Source organism: Ctenopharyngodon idella, chromosome 18, assembly GCF_019924925.1.
Source record: "Ctenopharyngodon idella isolate HZGC_01 chromosome 18, HZGC01, whole genome shotgun sequence".
NCBI lineage: Eukaryota > Metazoa > Chordata > Actinopteri > Cypriniformes > Xenocyprididae > Ctenopharyngodon > Ctenopharyngodon idella.
In genome coordinates, this window is record NC_067237.1 from 18882862 (window position 1) to 18905030 (window position 22169).

General features: G+C 37.8%; 2 protein-coding genes across 3 annotated transcripts; one reads left to right on the forward strand and one right to left on the reverse strand.

The window, feature by feature from the left end:
- Positions 1-503: 503 nt before the first annotated feature.
- On the reverse strand, positions 504-12954 carry clasrp (CLK4-associating serine/arginine rich protein). Of its 2 annotated transcripts, none has more exons than XR_007926189.1 (21): positions 12820-12905; positions 11663-11802; positions 11243-11340; positions 11018-11119; positions 10154-10233; positions 9966-10050; positions 9736-9875; positions 9508-9604; positions 8999-9077; positions 8826-8899; positions 8540-8581; positions 7621-7803; positions 6982-7305; positions 6718-6894; positions 5071-5114; positions 4041-4101; positions 1981-2039; positions 1821-1867; positions 1641-1729; positions 1431-1455; positions 504-1330 (listed from the first exon to the last, which is right to left on the reverse strand). XR_007926189.1 is itself a non-coding variant. In XM_051870305.1 (21 exons), exons 2-21 carry the CDS (start codon positions 11759-11761, stop codon positions 1288-1290), a joined length of 1944 nt encoding a protein of 647 aa, XP_051726265.1. In that variant the 5' UTR covers positions 11762-11802; positions 12820-12954; the 3' UTR covers positions 504-1287. The 2 variants fall into 2 exon arrangements, 1 of the variants encoding a protein (XP_051726265.1); XM_051870305.1 differs by having other exon boundaries at positions 5075-5114; positions 12820-12954.
- Positions 12955-14986: 2032 nt separating this feature from the next.
- Positions 14987-21996, forward strand: rcn2 (reticulocalbin 2). The gene is made up of 8 exons (XM_051870314.1): positions 14987-15107; positions 15519-15655; positions 15744-15846; positions 16958-17154; positions 17247-17360; positions 18100-18193; positions 21475-21617; positions 21709-21996. Exons 1-8 carry the CDS (start codon positions 15062-15064, stop codon positions 21850-21852), a joined length of 978 nt encoding a protein of 325 aa, XP_051726274.1. The 5' UTR covers positions 14987-15061; the 3' UTR covers positions 21853-21996.
- Positions 21997-22169: the final 173 nt, after the last annotated feature.

Sequence of the window (22169 nt, forward strand, 5' to 3'; positions counted from 1 at the left end):
ATCCTCGGTCTTATCACTGACCTCATTAAACAACTCTGCCGTGCTTAGGCAACACCATCAGAGACACTTTAAATGATTCAAACTCCTTCTATTCCTTATCTACCTGTCGTATTGGAGGAATTATGTAAATAGTCGTTTTGATGGCGCGCAGCTGCTGCTCCGACATCAATAAAATGTGCTGGTTTAGGATGTGGGTGAAGAGGAAGTGGCTTTATCGAGGTCGACTGAGACAGGTGTTTGTTTGGCTGTCCGGCTTATTTCGAAACCCAAAGTAACTGTCGCTTTACTTTCAGACATTTGCTTCCATTTTGTGGGGTCAATATAGGCTAACGGAGACGGTTTAGATTTGTCTTCATGTATAAAGTAATCAAATTCCGTTAAAAACGGCAATTAGCGTAGAATCACAAGTAGCTCTAATGGTGAAGTGCGCCATCTTGCGGTTACAACACGTAACAGTGGTGACGCCAAAGAAAATCCGTTAAAAAAAAGAGGCAAAAACAACGTTATTTTTATTCACGATTAGCTTTTTATTTCAGTGTCAAAATCTGTGATCATCGATGATTGTTTCTAATACAAGAAATAACCACCAGACATTTACATTGCTTGAGTGAAAAAAGATTATGGGCATTTAGAATCTGCATTTTCTGTAAAACATTTTTCTCACTCTTTAATGAAGGGATTATGTACAATGATGAGGTAAAATGGGCAGATTCACCGCTTAAAGAGACCGTTTACCCGAAAACAACAAGTTCGTCGTCATTTATTCACCTTAACTGACTTTTTTTTTTTTTTTTTTTTCTCTCACATGATGTAAGGCAGAATGACTTGTTTCTGGAAACTCAGTCTGTCGCGCGAGTTTAGAGCAACATGAGGGTGAGTAAATGATGAGAGAATTTGCATTTTTGGGGGAACTCCTTTTTAAAATGGGGTGTGAGACACAAGGGAGAGATTAAGGTCCATCCCAATCTTATGTCACAAAATTCAACCCTATCTGCAAAGCTTGAATCATAGCAGCTCAAAGCATTCCTGGCAACCCTGCTGAGAAATATCAACAAACTGAGGCAAAAATGTGTTTTCAGAGCATGATGGTGTTAATTTTCACATTTTAGAAATGAGTTTATTTGTTTCCATTGCAACCTTCAGAAGATGTACAAAGCTAAAGTGAGTGAAGTGAGTTTTATTGGTAATTTTTTCCCAAGCTTGCATGTAAACTCTTGCCATTGTGGTCACCATTCACTCCTAAAACATCTGTTTGACATGTCTTGTTGTGTTTTATCAGCTGACTCTTCAGTACCGGTAATGAGGACTCCGTGATCTTGAGCGTGACCTCCTGTTGAGGAAGACAGTAGACATGGTTGAAATGAGCCTGAACGGAAGTATGTTTAGATCAAATGGACAAGTGTGGCTGGTCCAAACTGGTATCAACATACCTTCTAGATGAGCCATAGTCTCGACCTGTGGGTTGTTCAAGATTTATGATTAGAATCTTCTTCATGAGTTAGTTTGTTCATATGTTTTATTACCACACTGTAAATCTACAGAATCCTTTACTATAGAGCACAATTCAATCCATAGAAGAGTCTCGATTCAGTTCTTTCATAATGTGGAGACTTAAATTCGTTGGTGGGATGTAAACTCACCGTATTTGGCGTTGGGGGAGGGCGAGTGACTCTGACGTCCATACTGCCTCTCCCATTCATCCCTTTCCTTTTCCCGCCGTTCCCGCTCCCTACAAGACCAAACAATGACCAAACTGTATCTTCTCCGTTACAAACCGAGAGGACAGTTCCCACAACATGTGTATACATGTTTGGACTCACTTCATGCGAATTTTCCGTGCCATTGCGCGAAGAACTCCTTCTCGTTCCTGTGATGGGAGGGGGAAAAGCAAGAGTGTTAATGTCCAAAACTACCTGGAACTCCCCACCCACACACCCACACACGCACGCACGCATACCAAATGTACACCAATGCTTTTACCTGCCGCTTGTGCTCTTGTTGCTGGATCTTGGCTTGTGCTGCCTTCTTATCCGCCTTGGCTGAAGAAGGTGAAAGCAGAAGGTGAGGCAGGGTCAACAGGCTTTATTTCACACGTCTTTCCCATAACACACAGACAGCTTAGAAACATGATATATACACTACTATTCAAAACCTTTGGGTCAGTACGTTTTTTGTATTTTTTTTTTAGAAATTAATACTTTTATTCAGCATGGATGCATTAAATTGATCAAACGTGACAGTAAAGACTTAGGTTACAAAAGATTTCTATTTCAAATAAATTCTGTTCTTTTGAACATTCTTATCAAAGAATCCTGGAAAAAAAAAAAAAAAAAAAAAGTACCACCGTTTCCAAAAAATATTAAGCAGCACAACTTTTCAACATTGATAATAAGAAATGTTTCTTGAGCATCAAAATCAGCATATTAGAATGATTTCTGAAGGATCATGTGACACTGAAGACTGGAGTAATGATACTGAAAATTCAGCTTTGCATCACAGGAATAAATTCTATTTTAAATTGTAGTAATATTTCACAATAATACTGGGGGTTTTTTCTGGCTTTATTTTTGATCAAATAAATGCAGCCTTGGTGAGCATAAAAAGCTTCTATTAAATAAATAAATATCTTACTGACCCCAAACTGGACAGTAGTGTTATCAGTGGCAGTCATTGCACAGGGTCAGCCTTTAACTAAAAATATAATCATTGACTGTATTCATGCTCATGTAAAGATTTAGTATAATATAAGTAATATATAAGATATAAGATAGACTAAAATAAAAACAATAGTTTTAAATGCTACAGGTGAATTTAAGAATCACAAAACTAAGTACATTAGTATTCAAAAGTTTGGGGTCGGTAAGAATTTTGAATGTTTTTAAAAGGTCTCTTATGCTCACCAAGGCTGCATTTATTATAATACAGTAAAATCAGTAATATAGTGAAATATTACAATTTAAAATACCTTTTTTCTACATTTTGAAATATCATTTATTCCTGTGATTCAAAGCTGAATTTTCAGCATCATTACTCCAGTCTTCAATGTCACATGATACATCAGAAATCATTCTAATATGCTGATTTGCTGCTCAAGAAACATTTCTTACTCGATGATGAAAACAGTTGTTTCTTAAAACTTTTGAACTATAAAGACAGATTTTCATTTTGAAACTTGCTAAAGATCACAGTTACCAGTGTTACAGAATTATTTGAGTTATTAAAGGTTTTAAGTAAGCGTTAGTTGACACCAAAGGTAAGAACTGGAAGGAATGAGCATGCACAATTAAAGATACACTGTAACTTTGGGAGTGTCATAGCTTGACATGGAGCAGCTAAATCTCCAACCTCCGGGGAATCACCCGTTTATTAAAAAAAAAAAAAAAAGAACAGCAGAGTCTGCTTGCAAAAAGAGAACGCGACGGAGCTCGTAATAAAACAAGAATCAACATTTGCTTGGCTTTTCGGAGATGGTGGAAACTGAGGGATTTGAAATGTTGTAAAAGCGACGTGAAGATGCCATTTATTACTCAACAGGTGAGTATGGTATTTTATTGAACAGATAAATTGCCATTTGTAGCTCTCTAACAGAGTTTATTGTAAAGCATTTTCTATCGTGAAGGGTCATTTCATTATGGTTGTTGTGCTGGAATTTATTTTGAAGGAAGTACCGTGTCTATTAATGGGTAAAGCTACAGTAACGTCTTCAGCGGTCAGCTTGAGATTCTTTCCATCTAAACTGGTTATATCTCTTAACCCTAGTAGTGAATGATTTATGAGCAGTAGGTTAAACTCTCTCTCTTTTTTAGTTATGCGAAAGAACCAAATTCATCCGCAGTCACATAGAGCCGAAGCACAACCAAAACAATGTTCTTTTATCTGCTAGAGGGCCAAAAGTTACATAGTGCACCTTTTAAATATCCAATTCTGACTGATAAAAGAAATAAATAAATAATCGCTAACAGATATGGTACCGATATAATATCTCTAGCATATATATTGTATAAGATGGCGGTTCCTGGATGCCTGAATGAGTAACTCACATTGTTTGTTTAGGGCCTTCTGCATTCGGAGTTTGAGCTTCTCTTGAGGGGTCATCTTGGGCTGCAATGGACACAAAGACTTTAGAACAAGCAGGATGGGAAAGTTCAGGCAAAGATCAGCGACTGACAACAAGATATCTAATTTGCTAGGTTAAGCTTGTCATGCAGAAATACGAGCGTGTTTTAAACTACATACAGCTCATTTAATATACTGCATGTTGAACAGCAGCAGGTGGTCCTGTTACACAGAAATGCCTGTGTTGTTTACGTTCTGGATGTATTTGTAGGTATATGGAAAAGTGTGAACAGACAAATGGAGGCAGCCATTTAGAACAGTACAGAGCTGTCGACTCTTGTCCTCTCCAGGTCAGGTACACCAACTTGATGGAACGGTTACAAAATGGCAGCAACTTTAGCCATTTCAGAAGGTGTTCAACCTTTACACACAAGGACAATGTGTATTGACTTATGCAGGTGTGTTTAGTTGTGCGACTGAGTGAAGTTGCTCTGCCTGTCTTGACAAGCCCAGGGAAGAAGCAACACTTGAGTTGTTAAACTCTGAGCAAACCTGATAAGAACCATTATTCCTTTGTAGTTTTTCAGTCATCAACAGGTGTCTATCAACAACCCATCATTCAGATAATAATACTCAGTTAAATAAATGAGAAGTATGTGTATTATTTCCTTAAATAGAAGACAAATCTATAGCGGTTCCAAAGAAGAGCGCACAGAAATATCGGGTTCTTTAGAGATAAAGTTGGTCACTCCCTGCCTCTTTCTTACACGCATACCAAAAAAGTCAGGCAAGTTCGGATATGGCTGCCCTTCAAAAGACCGCTGCATTCTGCAAACAGAGGGCAGCTGATCACCAAGTGGACAGCCAATCACACGCATTTCAAATGAGAACAACGGCTCTCTGAAGAGCCGAGAGATGGGCAGGAGCCCCGGCCTGATTGTTAACTGCATCAGCCTGTCAGGGGTGAGGGAGGCGGAGTCTTTAGCAACAAATCGAGATATATCAAATTCTTACTGACTTTGGCAGCTCCAGTCTCTTTACCACCCGGAGTTTCAGGCCTACGAGAGAAAAAATAAAAAAGAACACTTTGTTCAGGCATGTGGATCAGCTAAAGACAATAAGATAAATAGACATAATAATTCTATTTTACAGAACACTGATGTTTCTTAACCTTATAAAGTCCACTATATCATATTTGAGCTGCAAATTTCTAAGCCCTCTAAATATGACCAAAACTGCTGAAAAATCAGTTGTACACCTTCTGTTATCTGATTGATAATTTTTTAGCAAGTAAAAGGCCTTTTAGTATAATTCTAAAAACATCCCCCTTCAGGTCTTTCTGCAGTGAAGTTTTTTCAGATTTTTCTAAAGTTGACATAACTTTTATATTGTTAGTAGTAGGGCTGTCACGATTCCTCGATTCAATTTCAATACTCGATTTTTAAAAATCCTCAATTGCAATTTGCCTGTGTCGAGTAACCGTCAAAATACTGAAAGTAGTGCACTTTACGGACGAGAATCCATGAACCGCATTATTAGACCGTTTTCTAAGGCTGCACGGTGTATTAATACCATTTAAAAACGATAATATAGCATAGTGCTATTGTGAAATCACAAAGGCTCTCATTCCATTAAATAAATATATGTGCTGAGGATGAAGAGCGATGCTTTAATTATTTACATGCATGCAGGTTACGAGTCTCAGAGCGGTTCAGTTCATAGAAGCTTTGCAAGAACTCGGTCTTTGCATGTGCTGTTTGTTTGGGTTTTCAATAAGGTGCATTTGGGGATGCATAATGTCTCACGTCCTTTGTGTTTCATACAAAGTGTTGCACTGTTTTACATGCGTGGAGTGTGTCTCAGCAGCTCGGTTAATAAGCTTCATTTCTGCATATGCTGTGAGTTTGGGTTGCTTATAACATTCATCTAGGAACGCATTGTGCACCTTTTCATCAGATTTGTAACATAAATCACTTATAAACCTAAGCAAACACAGGAGAATACATACGTTTCTAAATATGCAAACTGTTCTTCGCAATTTCAAAAAAGTTTAAACCCTCCCTCTGAGTTTGCATGTTTTGATGTCCTCATGTTCTTGTTCAAGAAATTACAGTGGCTGTAGCATTTACATGTTAAGAAATGGCCAAATATTAAGGATTTGATCTGCTGCGTAACAAAAACTACCACTAGGCCGTTGGCACCCTCTGCAGGCATTTGTTATAATAAATGTAATAAATTTTCTATATTTATTACCACAAGAAAAATCAGATTACTTGATTAATTGTCAAAATAATCGATCGATTACACGATTACCAAAATAATTGTTAGTGACAGCCCTAGTCAGTTGCATTTCTAGATAAACACTTACTGGAGTGAAGCAAATTAGGTTTACTTGATTCTCTGCACATCGTTTTTTTGTTGTTGTTTTTTTAAAAGGCTGAGATGCTAAGAGTATCCGCACACAGTCGCTAGATTACGCCACTACATCCTGCAAAGCTGTCGAAAGCTATCGATGCGTAAAATAAATGCAGGAATTTCTTTTTCTCGCATTTACACAGGTCATTTTTCTGAAGTTGGAAAATTCGGAAATCACATCCCTAACATTTTGATGTGAAGTCGGTAAAGCGTATCTAGAGTGCTTACAGTTCTTTCGCAACTTACTTTCTCAGTTTGTCTGCAGAAGCAGAGGCAGGCAGAGCAGAATGGGAGGAGGGGGAGGGACTATGGCTGGCAGCAGGTGAGTGGGAGGGGCTTTGACTGACGCTGCCACCCCTTCTGTACGCAGAGCTGCGACTCCGTCTCCGGTAACGATCACCCGAACGTGAACGCGAGCGAGACCTGAGGGGAGAGAGTGTTTCATCCGATCAGTTTCACAAAAGACAAATTATACACCTTTTCAATCAAAGAATCTACAAGTTCTCTTGCCTGGTTCGTCTGCGGCCCGTGTAGCGCCTCCCCCTATCCCGGTCTCGGTCTCTTTCACGGTTTCTGTCTCTACCTCGATCTGCGGAACGAGACCTCGTCCTGTCGTATCGTCTCCTCGAGCCAACTCCTCCACTGCGTTGCCGTGAACGGGAGTCAGACCGCCTTCGAGAGCGAGATCGAGATCTGGAGTAACGGCTGTCCCGGTCCCGGTCCCTGCCCCCGCGAGAACGACGACTCCGGCGGGAACGTGAGGATGAGCGTGAGGACCGGTGCGAAGAGGAGCGTGAGGAAGAGGATGAGTGACTGGAGGAAGACCGTCTTCGGCTGAAAACATACACAAAGTGCTATGTTATTATGAGCAACCTATAAAACCTATTAAATCACAAGACAATCCAAAGAGCTTCTAGTTCTCGGGATTAAATTATTCTAAGTTGTTTTAAACCCTGAATATCCCACAAAATATAATCAACAGATATTGGCTGGCTTTCTCTCAACCATATCACCAATCATTCTGAAGCTCAATCTGTGGCAATTCTCTTCGCACAGTGAACTACATGCTATCACAGCAGAACACGCTTATAAATAAATGGAGAAAAAAGCCACTAAGGAGCCAGAAAGTAGAAAGGGGAAGTTACCGACCGGGAGCCCCTGCTATGACCTGCGGTGTTGGAGGAGATGTGGCTTGACGCCGCTGCAGGTGGGGGTTGTGCAGCTGTGGCTCCCTCTTCATCACTGCCCCCGAAGCTGGTGATAAAGGTGATCTTATCATTGCCTGGGGTTCGGGAACGAGAGCGTGACTCTGAACTTGAGTCTGACTCTGGCCTGGGACAAGAAGGACAGGAAAGAGAGTAGTAAGAAACATTAATATTAATAAATGATGTCCATTACTGTTGAAAAGTTTGGGCTCATTACTCCATTCTTCAGAAATCATTCTAATATGATTTGGTGCAGTTGAGCTGTTCAATATTTTTGTGGAAATCGTTATACATTTTCAGGATTGAAGTAGAAAACTTTTGTAATATTATAAACATCAATATTGCCACTTCTGATCAATTTGTGAATAAAAGAATGAATTTCTTTGAAAGGTAGTACATGTAATTGTAATCAGGTGATGCACAATATATCTGTCCCAAAGCGATTATCAATGTTTTTTTATTTATTTATTTTTTTATTTATCATTATTGGTCATGTTGTATTGTGCAGTTATTTACCCTTTTTTAACATTAACTTTGCCAACCTTTAATACTCAAAATTAATCTTTAAAAACACTAATAACTTAACACTGTTAAATGTAATCTTCAGAAAATATCTCTTATATAACTCTTATATTCTCTTGCATTTAAATTTTTTTTAAAATTAAATTAGACAAAATACAATTGACTTTAATAATGGCCATTTATCGGTTATCAGCAAAAACATGAAAATGAGTTTATCAGTATTGGCCAGAATTTTAATATCGATGTAACCTGAATTGTAATGGATTTGGCACTAAATTTGGCATTGTTTAAACATCATTCAAATCTAATGTGCGAAATATCAATCCATCAAAAACACTTACCGTTTGTAGGGGTCGTATGTAGGACTGTCTCTTCTGGCATAGCTGTTTTTGAAATTCACATTCATTTCAGTTAATCAATGTGTAGGTGGTGCATATAACATTTTTTGTGTCTTTTTTAGGAAAAATTTCAGTGTCAAATAAGTATATATATTTTTAAAATTGGGTTGTGGTCATGGACACAATACAAGACACTACTAAGAAATCTGGGATTATTATTCCTGAGTATAAACAGTAAAACTTTGTTGCATATCCGAAAACTTGTAGCTCATATTTGTTGGGCTGTTACCTCGGTGGGCTGATCTGCCTGCCTTTCATATACTTCTCTCTAAACTCTCTTCGCTGTCTGCGAGACCGCCGGCCCTGAAGAAAACAAAACAACAATAGAGTATTACCAATACCAATATCAAACGCAAACATCTTAATGGGAGAGAAGAACAGTTAAAAAGCTTCTGCCCATACAGAGTACATGGCCTTCTCTGCTTCCAGTGCTTTAGCATGCTTAATGGCCTCCACTTCCTCCTTGTCCTTCCTCAACATCCTGCCACAAAGACACATCAGATTTTAACTACACTTCACCATTTTTTTTTTGGAAGAATTATAAGAAAATTACAGTGTGTCCATTAAGGGTGCTTTCACACTTGGTTCGATTGACTGGACTGATTAATAGCAATTCACTTCCGCGATTTAGTACAACTGAGTTCATATCAGCAGCGAACCATACTGGAGTTCTCATGAACCGTACCCAGACCAACCCTTTTTATGCAGACTCGGGTACGGTTCGCGGGTGTGCACCAGAGTTCGGAAAACAGCGTTCACATCATCCACAGGATCCGAACTCTGACGTCAATCGGACCCAGGTGCGCACCAAAAGTGCTAGTGTGAAAGCACCCTAAGAGTCAATCAATTTAACAAATCAGTTTCCTCTGATTTGCATTTCAATGGCTTAGCTGAAGAATGCATGAACGAACCATACAAAGTCCCCCTCTGCCATGCCGTAAGTGGTGCCCATCTTGTTAATCTCCGTCACCTGCTCTGGGCTCAGTTCATCTACATCCACCTCAACATCTACAACATGAGAACGCATTCACACACATTATAAGGGAGTTACCTTCTATATTCCACATAAGTAAATCGCATATCTGAATGGTTTCTTTATTATTCAAATGCAGGAAGTGTTTAGTATATGAAGGACACACCAATATCAGGGATGACTTCGTCTTCCTCAGACTCGCTGTTTTCCGAGTCATCCTCGTTTCCCTTCTCCGTCTGTTCATCTGGTTCGGTCACTGTGCTGTCCTCATATGTATAACCGATCTGAGCTTTCTTCTCAGCGAGTCTAACAAAGAAAAATATAAGTGTTATCATTCTTACGGAATGTATTTATGCATTCATTTTTGTAACTAACTACTGATTCATAAGATCATACTTTTTCTTTTCATCCTCATTTGGTTTCTGTAGGCCACCGTAGAGTTCATCCACATAGATCTGGTACAAACACTGCTCCTCAGAGACTACAAAATGACAAGAACATTTTTGTGAGTTCATCAAGAGCACCTAGTCACATTACAAGGGTCAAAATTGTATTGAAGCATGCTGAAATTAAAGGGGACTCACTGTTCGCAAAGTCATTCTGCACCAGACCTCTATAGCGCTCATAATTGCATTTTCTCTCTTCTGATTCCTGCTCTGGGGTGCTGTGAAAGAAACAATGAGCTCAATCAAAAATGACATAAAGCAACAACCGGTTCTGCATTTTTTTTAATCAAAACATCTTTAACTCTCTGGTGGTCTACGGTCATTTTAGACCAAAAAAAGTTGTTTTCAATTGAAAACGAAAATGTGAACATGATTAGAAAAGTTTAAATGGTCTTAAAAGTCACACTTGTGATCTTCATGGTCAAAAATTACTATATACAATACATTGATTCTCAATCGATACAATGAATCTGGATCGATCCTGATATTTTCTCTCTCTCTAATCGATTCTGAGCTTAGTTTTAACAGCAGATGGCGCTCTAGGCTAGTTTTTAACCACACACTCAAACGATCACGAAGAAGACTGCTGGACAGCGCTCGTGTGTTCGGCTGAGTCATGTGAGTGGTTAAATATACTTGCACCTCAGCTCAGAATGCGTTTATGATGCAAGATTTGTAATTCGCTTCAACCTTTTCGAACTTTATGAATGATTATTTTAAGTTTAAGTGGTGTGTGAAAGGAACTGGAAGCAGGCAATGTATGAGTGTTTCTAAGCACGTATAGTAGTGCCATTTGCTGTTTAAAAACTAAGCTCAGAATTGATTCGAGAGAATCACGATACATCAAAAAATATCAGAATCGCTCCAGATTCTTTGTATCGCGAATCGAGATTTGATGTATTGTCCCAGCACTACTAAATTTAATAGTATACTCTATATTGAATACTCAAGGTAATTTATTTTATTGTCCAACATGAGAGGCATTACGATCAGACTACTCACATAGTGTTCAGGAGAGGTGGCGTATAGGTGGGGATGTAGTCCAGGTGTGCCCTGACATCAAATCTATCAATCATGTTGTTGGAATCTCCTTGCCAAGGCATCCTGTTTGGACATAAGATGAAGCTGTGACAGTTTTCCAAGCAAAACCCTTTATATGGGCTGTTTTTATGTTGGTGTGAGAACTATAAACATTTATGCAAACTGATCTGTATGCTAGTGACATACATGTTGATGGGACTCTCAGCTGCCAGGGCTACAGCTGAATCCAGGTGGATTTTGTATGCTCGGCCATGAACCTGCAGGAACTGAGCTGGATCCTTTTTCTACACAGAACAAGAGAAGTGTGATTCTTTATTCAAAAGCCTCTGTCCAGTATTAAAGGGATAGTTCACGTTCAAGTTACGTATAAATTTCTGTGTTATGGAAGTCAATGATGCCGCACAACTGTTTGGTTGCAAACATTCTTCAAAATACCTTCTTTTGTGTTCAGCAGAAAAAAGAAATTTATACAGGTTTGGAACAACTTGAGGGAGAGTAAATGATGACAGTATTTTCATTTTTGGGTGAACTATCCCTTTAAGCTGTGCTGAGAAAACAAAGCATGAAAGCGGAGTCAAGGTCACAGACTTTTGGTTTTCGACTTACGATTTTCTCATAGTACTCTCTGCGTCTCTCCCCACGCCGCTTGTAGTCCACCATCATCCCGCGCAGTTTGCGCTCATGTTTGCGGGCCTCCTGCCACATGACGGCTCCGCTTGGGGTTGGGGCGCGTCGGGGCAGGGCTGCTGTTAGTGGACACAGAGGATTCAAATCAACCAACACAATAGTTGCCACATACAGTGCCATTCTGAATCTTTGCACCTGGAGAAAAGTATATTTAACCATGGGAAAACACAGTTAAGATTTATTTTAAAGGCAACTTTACACAGCTGATTTAAGGCTGCTCTGTGCCTGCACAAAATTCTGTGTAAAGACGCAATGCAGCATAAAAGCCAGACTAAATTATGCCTACTCTGATAAACCTCAGCCCCAAGTATAAAAACATGCAAATTAAAATTGTTGTGTAAATGCATTCATACCACCTCTGAGCAGCATTAAACAGTCTGTGTATTGTAAATACCTCTAACTGCCACTTCAGAAGCGCTTCTGTGCCACCTTTACAGTGTTAATTTGGCATTATATTGTATGGACTACAGGTTATGAACTGCAGTAACTGTATATGGAAAATATGTCACTTGTGTGGCATACATATCAACAAAATATTGTTAGGGAAACTAGTTAGGCCTAACCGTCTTTACTGAAGTGTCTAACCACTTAAGGAAATTGTGTTTACAGGTTACAGATTAACTAACTTTAATTAAAAAAGTTTGACACGACCAGCTTTTGAGTAATAATAGTTGCGTTGGCTACCTTAATAACATCAAAACTATATAAAACTATATTATAAGTGCATAATAACACATTTTAAACTACTCGGTAACAAACTGAAGTGTTCACAGCCAAGTGGCTGAAGCCTCTCAGGCTGAAAACACATACATGCCAATTCCGTCAGTGATTCATACTGTATTTATGAACACACACCAAGGACTGTCGATTATTCAGCTCGTATAACTCGCGTGCAAAGATTTAACAGCTCGCGTGCGATTATGTATAATGTTGCAAAACGCTGGTGACGGACGTACTCGCTAACGCTAACGTGCTAGCTGGCTAAATTTCACATCTAGCGTTAGCTAACAGCCGACGATGAAGCTCTGTGATCGTCACCAAATTCCTTTTGCGATTTATATGATTAAATGAATTACCTGTTTATGTTTACAGTATGTATAGTCTGATTTTTCTTGACAGAAAAACACATACGTCGGTCACCAAATGAAACAGGCCGCTAGTTTACATACACGGCACGCGCACACGCCTCCCAACGCATGCGCAGCTCAGATCACTGAGCTGAAAAAACAACTAGAGGCGTTAGCACACTTCATTGTGTTTGAGAATCTATATATTCTCCAAAAGGCGGCGCACCATGGCTCATAAAGAACGTTTTTACCTATCAGTGTAATTTGAAATACTCTGAAGGCGTTTTTGGTCGTCAAGAGCTTTGTTTTGTGAGTGTTTTTTGTAAATGTGGCTGTGAAGCTTTGAGTTCAGCCTATTAGATGAGCCAGAAGAAGATATTTGGACTAGGCCCATAAAATATGGCACAATGGCTGGAAAGTTACAGCAAAATGTATTAAAGATGCACTAAGTGCTAACCATATATGTTGTGCTGCCTGATATGAGATTTGTTTTGGATTTCACTCACATAAAAACTAAAGGTTTCACTTGCCGCTGCTTGCCATTACAGAACACAGTTATTATGCAAGTGACAGTGTCCAATAGATGGTCATGTTATCTCAAAATGTCAGCTACCTGCTCCATGTGAAATGTTTTATAGTCTACTGATATGACAAAGGTCATTTATCTCATGACTAAATAAGCCTTGAACCTTAAACTATTTTTTTTTTTTTTTGTCCTCTGCTCTGCTACTAATTCCATAGGGAGTTTATGAACGCAAATACTTGCATTAATAGTTAAAAATAAAAGATATTAATAAAAGAGCCTATTATATATATTATATATTGAACACCATCTACATTCTAAAAAAAGTAATTTTAACATGTTTCCACCAAAAAATGTCAAAATACTTTGTTAACCATAGCATTGAAGATTTTGAAAATAACACATACTGTAACCAAGAGCAATGCAATAAGAATGTAGAAAAAATGTAAGATGAATTCTCAAAAAAACTTGTTTTATTATTTTTGCTGTTTGCAGTGGGTGAATGGGAATATGTGTGTATATGTCTGTGTGTGTTTGTGCATACTTGCTGGTTTTGATAAATATATGATTGTGTGCATACAGCATCAGGGCATCAGTGTGTGTGTGTGTGTGTATGTGTGTGATTTTGTGTGTGTGTTGCAGTGTATGCACTCATTTCACACTTGCTGTTTCACTAAAACTGATGAAAAACTGAATGACAGTTTATGATCACAACATAGAAGACATTAAATCAGAAGAATTTTTTTTTTTTTTAATTAAGACCTAATGTCCATTGTGATGGACATCAAACTTAAAAAAAAATCCTGTGTTCTTCAGCTCTGAAAAGATCTTCAAATTAACTTTGAATATTACCACTTGCTATTATTAAAGGGTTAGTTCACCCAAAAATGAAAATAATGTCATTAATTACTCACCCTCATGTTGTTCCACACCCGTAAGACCTTCCTTAATCTTCGGAACACAAATTAAGATACTTTTGATTAAATCCGATGGCTCAGTGAGTCCTGCATAGCCAGCAATGACATTTCCTCTCTCAAGATCCATTAATGTACTAAAAACATATTTAAATCAGTTCATATGAATACAGTGGTTCAATATTAATATTATAAAGCGACGAGAATATTTTGGTGCGCCAAAAAACAAAACAAAATAACAACTTATATAGTGATGGCCGATTTCAAAACACTGCTTCATTAAACTTCGGAGCGTTATGAATCTTTTGTGTCGAATCATGATTCGGATCGCGTGTCAAACCGCCAAACTGCTGAAATCACGTGACTTTGGCGCTCCGAACCGCTGATTCGACACAAAAGATTCATAACGCTCCGAAGCTTCATGAAGCAGTGTTTTGAAATCGGCCAACACTATAAGTTGTTATTTTGTTTTTTTGGTGCACAAAAAATATTCTCGTCGCTTTATAATATTAATATTGAACCACTGTACTCACATGAATTGATATGTTTTTAGTACATTTATGGATCTTGAGAGAGGAAGTGTCATTGCTGGCTATGGAGGCCTCACTGAGCCATCGGATTTCAACAGAAATATCTTAATTTGTGTTCCGAAGATTAACGAAGGTCTTACGGGTGTGGAACGGCATGAGGGTGAGTAATAAATGACATTATTTTCATTTTTGGGTGAACTAAAGTCGTTCTCTGCTCGTCCTCCAGCCCTGCAGGTGGCAGTAACAAAATTTGTAGTACAGAGTCCAGATGACTGGAGCGCACCATGGCAACAAGCTCAGCTGAAAACTTTAGCAACCAGCCTTTCGAAAGTAAGTGTTTTGTTTCTTAAAAACGTATGGTGAATTCTTCTTGTTGTTGCCTTAAATAAATAGACAACAGAGTGTTAGTCTAGGCATGAATTTGCACGTTTTCAAGTTGCTTTTTTACAGTAAAAATACTTCGCAGTTAGCGACACGCACACCAAAAAGCCTTCCACAATATCAGATAGTCATGACACCACAAAAGGAGATATGTAATGAGTATAATTTTGTTTAAATTCATATTCTGGCTACATATTGCTATTATTTGAACCCACTTTGTTATTCTCCTTCCTCACCAACATCAATATTGTAATATTTTCTTTTTTTTGTTGTTGTTTTTTTGGCATGGAATGTGTAGCCCATCGCAAGAGGGCACTCGAGATCATCTTGTTAATTTGTTTGTACTTGTGTGTTTATCAGATTTAAAGATTAGATACACAACTCTGTTATTACTGGTGGCCTGTTGTGCATCAGGAGCTGTTGGAAACCAGATTGTCCAAGAGGATCATGTCAAACATAACCATGAACATAATGCAAATATGTTTCTTGGCTCTGAGGTATCATCATCTCCATGGTTCTTTATAACAGTTATTTAAGTCTTTAAAATGATCCAGTTTCATTCAACCAGCTATCACTGTTTTTCAGGACAAAGATGAAATACAGAAACTAAGTCCATCTGAGCAGCGGAAGCGACTGGTGGAGATAGTGAAGAAGATTGACACCAACTCTGATAAATACCTGACTCCAGGTCAGTTCTGGTTTGGTTGACATTTATATTAGTACATACACATGAGATGTGTCTGATGTAGACATATATACAGTATACAATATATCACAATATTGTTATTGTGGGCACTTCAAAATACAGTGAATAGTTATTTATTTGCATATTTTTATATAAAACATTATAACACTTTACAATAAGGCTCCATTAAACTGAAAATGAGCAATACTGCTAAAGCATTTATTAATCTTAGTTAAAGTTAATTTCAACATTTAAAAACATTATTAAAATGAAAACGTGTAGCTATTATTAAATGGACCTGAGCTAACATGAACTAGCAATGATCAGTTGAAATTTAACTAACGTTAACAAAGAATAATAACTTCTGTAACAAACGTAGCTATTGCTCATTGTTAATGTTAGTTAATGAGACTTAACTAATGAGACATTATTGTAGTGTTACCTTTTGGGGTTTTTTATAATTCTGCATTTTTGCATTTTAAACTGTTTGAAACATTTGTTTTTGAGCATTGCTTTATTGTATTTAAATGTTCAGAGCTGTTTTTGTTATGAAAAATTATTAAACCTGCTATAGGATGACTTAATTTAATATCATGATAATACAGTATACCGTGATAAAAGCTTCAGCAATTATCGCAACATGAAAATTTGAAATTGTTTTTGAAAAAAGGCTCACCAAGACTGTGTTTACTTGATCAAAAATACAACTGTAATGTTGTGAAATATTATTAAAATATAAAATAAGGGCTTTCTATTTTAATATATTTTAAAATATAATTTATTCCTGTGATGCAAAGCTGACTTTTCAGCATCATTACTCCAGTGTTGAGTGTCACATTAACCTTCAGAAGTGATGATTTGGCACTCAAGAAACATTTCTTATTATTATTAATGTTGAAAACCGTTGTGCTGCCTAATATTTTTGTGGAAAACGTGATTTTTTTTTTCCCCCCGGGATTTGTTGATGAATAGAAAGTTTAGCATTTATTTGAAATATTTTTTTTTTGTAGTATTATAAAAATCCTTACTGTTATTTTTGATCAATGTACTGACCCCAAACTGTTGATCAGTAGTGTATGTTAGAATTATAAAGCCTTCTCTGTTGCTTCTCTAGAGGAAATCACATTATGGATACAGAGGGTGTACAGGAGATACGCACTGGATGATGCTGAGGAACGCTTCCCTGAATTTGACTCCAACAAAGATGGTCTGGTCACTTGGGACGAATACAATGTGGTCATGCATGGTCATACTGTGGAAGTGGATGCAGATCCTGTTCTTGACGACCCAGAGGAGGAGTCTCTCAGATTCGTATGTAGCATGATGATTCATTAACATTTCATATTATGGAATGGCAAAAAAAAGTATTGCGTGATTGATAAAAAATTTTTATCCACTCACAGCTCCATGCAAAGGAAAAAAGACGTTTTGATTTTGCCGATATGGATGGCTCAGCTGGCCTGAACTTAACGGAGTTCCTTGCATTTACTCATCCATCTGAGGTGGACCACATGGCTGTAAGTATAAAATGAAGCCGCAGTAAATCACAAATATGATTTGATATTAAAGGGTTAGTTCACCCAAAAATGAAAATAATGTCATTTATTACTCACCCTCATGCCGTTCCACACCCGTAAGACCTTCGTTAATCTTCGGAACACAAATTAAGATATTTTTGATTAAATCCGATGGCTCAGTGAGGCCTGCATATACAGCAATGACATTTCCTCTCTCAAGATCCATAAAGGTACTAAAAACATATTTAAAACAGTTCATGTGAGTTCAGTAGTTCTACCTTAATATTATAAAGCGACGAGAACATTTTTGTGCGCCAAAAAAACAAAATAGCGACTTTTCAATGATATAGTGATGGTCTGATTTCAAAACATTGCTTCGGAGCTTTCAGTGACTCGGAGCGTCAAAGTCGAGATCCGAGTCACTGATTCGATTTGTAAAGCTCCGAAGCAGTGTTTTGAAATCGGCCCATCACTATATTGTTGAAAAGTCGTTATTTTGGCGCACAGAGAGTATTCTCGTCGCTTTATAATATAACTTTATAACTTTGAATGCAGGCCTCACTGAGCCACCGGATTTAATCAAAAATATCTTAATTTGTGTTCCGAAGATGAATGAAGGCCTCACGGGTGTGGAACGACATGAGGGTGAGTAATAAATTACATTATTTTCATTTTTGGGTGAACGAACCCTTTAAACATCCATGCATGACTATATGTGCTGTGTTTGCATTTTCCCCAGGATTTTGCTATTGAAGATGTGCTTACTGAATATGATTTGGATAAAGATGGATTCATCAGCTTGAGTGAATTCATTGGAGATCTCCGAGCAAATGGTACGATTATGATCGGATAAATAACAGAGTATATAGTCATTATACTACTGATGTACTAATACAGAAAAAAATCATTCAATAACTGATAAATGGCTGATATTAAACGTCTACATATTGTCTAAATAATTAAAAATAAAAACTGAACTAAAACGTAACTAAAATCAGTCATTTTAAATACTACAAGTGAATTTAGGCATCACAACATTATAATGTACAGTATGAAAAATGATTTTTCTAAACATTACATTTAGAGCTGCATGATTAATCGTTAAAAGATCGCAATCTCGATTCAAACACCCACGCGATCTGATTCCTAAATGACAATGATTTGCCTGTGTCTATTAAAACTTTGACAAAATCACAGAAGAACATTTAAATCTGTGTTTGTGCTGCCGCTGAGCCAGAGAGAGCAGATGTCATGTATGAAACAGCTTCACAAACAGTCTTTTCAGCTACACAGTATCATTATTTCTGTCTTACAAATATTCAGATTATCACAGAAGTAATGGTTTATAAGTTTATAGTTCGGATATAAACACTGATGTCTACGGATCAAAATAGAGTAAATCACCTTTAGAAAGTAACTTGGTGCTTCAAATAACGATTACATTGTTACACCACCAGGTGGCGACAAGTGACTGTTAAAACCCTCTTGTCCTCTTCGTTTAGAGGTCACACTTGGCTCCTTCATGGTCAAAAATGACTGAAGCCTTGAAATGCAACTTTGTTTTTCAGGAAAACCAATACATTTTTGTTCAATAATAATATTTTATGATTATTATTTAAAATTTTGAGGGTATTTTATGATACTATGCAATATTTATACAGTCTTTATTAGCTATTTTTCTCCATTGAAAATAATACAGTTTTTTTTTTCTAATATATTTTAAAATTATTTTTCAATTAAAGCAGTATTCCATGTTGAGGCATAGAGGCATTTAAAATCCAGTTTTTTAAGGTAGATTAGTGCCATCTGTTGGGAGTAAAGAAAGAAAAACTTGTGTAATGCCATGGTGTCACCACCAGATTCCTATATAGCTCTATATAAAGTGGCTTATAGATTATCTAATGGTTTTTAGACATAAATACTTATGTTTATTAAGTTGTGGATTAGAATTTATACATTTTCAATGACTACTTTTTGTCAAGGTTTAGATTTTTTTTTGTTTGAAATGTTGATTTGAAGTGTCAGTTTTTGCATTAATTTTACTACAGTCAAACCTGAACACAGGAGGACATTTTGTTACACATAAATTCAAAATGAACAGGTATGTTTTATCACAACTGGGTCTGATCTGATTTCAACCTCTTATTTGAGTCTTTTGGCTCAATTTTACCATATTGTTACAGCCACACCAGTTCATTTGTGTGTATATAATAGTGTGTTGTGTGAGTATGTGTTTGAATGGGTGTGTCTGTTTTGTACTCTCAATGTTTTAGAGTGTTACCTCTTTCTTGCTGTTAATTTTTTTTACTGCTTTGTGGCTGAATTATTGATTTTATTTTATAGTCACGCTAGTTCATACATATATATATACAGTATCTCACAAAAGTGAGTACACCCCACACATTTCAGCAACCATTTTAGTATATCTTCTCAAGGGACAATATTATAGAAATGAAACTTGTATATATTTTAGAGTAGTCAATGTGCAGCTTGTATAGCAGTACAGATTTACTGTCCTCTGAAAATAACTCAGCACACAGCCATTGTCTAAATAACTGGCAACAAAAGTGAGTACAAGTGATAAAAGCTGTACGGCATTTAACCATGCAAAGCAACATGTCCTATTCATCATGTTCATGTTTTTGTCAGCTTGACAGGACCATACAAATGTGTGTATCTTGTATTAGAGCAGTGAAAATTTGGTGCTTTGAGTACAATTCTCTCATACTGATCACTGGATGTTCAACATGGCACCTCATGGCAAAGAACTCTCTGAGGAATTGAGAACTAGAATTGTTGCTCTCCACAAAGATGGCCTGGGCTATAAGAAGATCGGTAACACCCTGAAACTGAGTTACAGTACAGTGGCCAGGGTCATACAAGGGGTTTTCCAAGACGGGTTCCACTCGGAACAGGCCTCGCAAGGGTCGATTAAAGAAGTTTAGTCCTTATGCTGCACGTCAGGTGCAGAAGCTGGCTTCAAAAAACAGACGCATGAGTCCTGCCAGCATTGCTTTAGAGGTTGCTGAAGCGGAAGGTCAGCTTGTCAGTGCTCAGACCATGCGCCGCACACTGCATCAAGTCGGTTTGCATGGGCGTCGTCCCAGAAGGAAGCCTTGCTCGCAAGAAAGCCCGCAAACAGTTTGCTGAAGACAACCTGTTCAAGAGCGTGAATTACTGGAACCATGTCCTGTGGTCTGATGAGACTAAGATAAACTTGTTTGGCTCAGATGGTGTCCAGCATGTCTGGCGACGCCCTGGTGAGGAGTACCAAGAAAATTGTGTCTTGCCTACAGTCAAGCATGGTGGTGGTAGCATCATGGCTGCATGAGTGCTGCTGGTACAGGGGAGCTCTGCTTTATTGAAGGAAACATGGATTCCAGCATGTACTGTGACATTCTGAAGCAGAACATGATGCCCTCCCTGCAGAAACTGGGCCGAATGGCAGTTTTCCAACATGATCCCAAACACACCGCCAAGATGAAAACTGCCTTGCTGAGGAAGATGAAGATGGAGTGGCCAAGTATGTTTCCAGACCTGAACCCTATTGAGCACCTGTGGGGCATCCTCAAGTGGAAGGTGGTGAAGCGCCATGTGTCTAACATCCAGCAGCTCTGTGATGTCATTATGGAGGAGTTAAAGAGGATCCCAGCAACAACCTGTGCAGCTCTGGTGAATTCCATGCCCAGGAGGATTAAGTGCTAGATAACAATGGTGCTCACACTTTGGACACAGTTTTGACATGTTCAGTTAGGGTGTACTCACTTTTGTTGCCAGTTATTTAGACAATAGAGGACAGTAAATCTGTACTGCTATACAAGCTGCACATTGACTACTCTAAAGTATATCCAATTTTCATTTCTATAGTATTGTCCCTTGAGAACATATAATGAAATGGTTGCTGAAATGTGAGGGGTGTACTCACTTTTGTGAGATACTGTACTTCTGCACAGTGGCTGATTTGTAGTTTGTACCACCAAAAGCCAATATATTGTGCTTCCGTACATAGTACACATTTGGCTTCATTTGAAATTAAACCAGATTTATGGGAACTCAAGATGTTAGCATCTAGATTATTATCAGAAACGTATACGTTTGCTCATCTGTGTTTAAGAGCAGGACGAGCCCTCGCAGTGGGAGGTTGAGGAAACGGTGCGCTTTAAAGATCTCTATGATCAGGATAAGGATGGAAAACTCAACAGGGATGAACAGCTCCGCTGGGTCGCTCCGAACAGTTATGGGTCGGCACGAGAAGAAGTGAGTCAATGTGTTATACATTCACCTTATATACGTTTTACATCTATAACAAGATATTCTAAAAAAAAAAATGTTTTAAATTGTTATACAGGCTATTCATCTAATCAAGGAAATGGATCAAGATGGAGATGAAAGGCTCTCGGAAGCAGAGATTTTAAAAAACCAAGACACTTTCATGAACAGTGAAGTGACCGATTACGGCAGACAGCTCCATGTGCCGCATGATGAACTGTAATAGTTGGATCCTTTTATAAATTCTTTTTATGGTGCCACAAAGAAAGAATACTTGAGTTTTTATGCATTAATTTTTATTAGATAACATGTAACCGGTACTTATGGAAGCTTGTTTTCGCCAATGAATAAAAAATTAAAAAGGTAATTGCGACTTTTTTTTGTCACGATTTTGACTTTTTCTGAGAATTGCGAGATATAAACTCTCAATTGCGAGTTATAAAGTCAGATTTGCAAGATATAAACTGGCAATTGCAAGTTATAAATTCAGAATTGCGCGATATAAACTCGCAATTGTGATTTATAAAGTAAGAATTGTTT

Excerpts from the sequence above, each read along its gene's own strand:
- rcn2 (XM_051870314.1), top strand. The coding sequence starts at position 15,062 with ATGGCAACAAGCTCAGCTGAAAACTTTAGCAACCAGCCTTTCGAAA. Across the intron at positions 15,656-15,743 it reads ATATGTTTCTTGGCTCTGAG|GACAAAGATGAAATACAGAA; the intron begins GTATCATCATCT and ends ACTGTTTTTCAG. Across the intron at positions 17,155-17,246 it reads AGGAGGAGTCTCTCAGATTC|CTCCATGCAAAGGAAAAAAG; the intron begins GTATGTAGCATG and ends ATCCACTCACAG.
- clasrp (XM_051870305.1), bottom strand. The coding sequence starts at position 11,761 with ATGTGGCAGGAGGCCCGCAAACATGAGCGCAAACTGCGCGGGATGATG. Across the intron at positions 11,341-11,662 it reads GAGAGTACTATGAGAAAATC|AAAAAGGATCCAGCTCAGTT; the intron begins GTAAGTCGAAAA and ends TGTTCTGTGTAG. Across the intron at positions 1,456-1,640 it reads CTCCCCCAACGCCAAATACG|GTCGAGACTATGGCTCATCT; the intron begins GTGAGTTTACAT and ends AACAACCCACAG.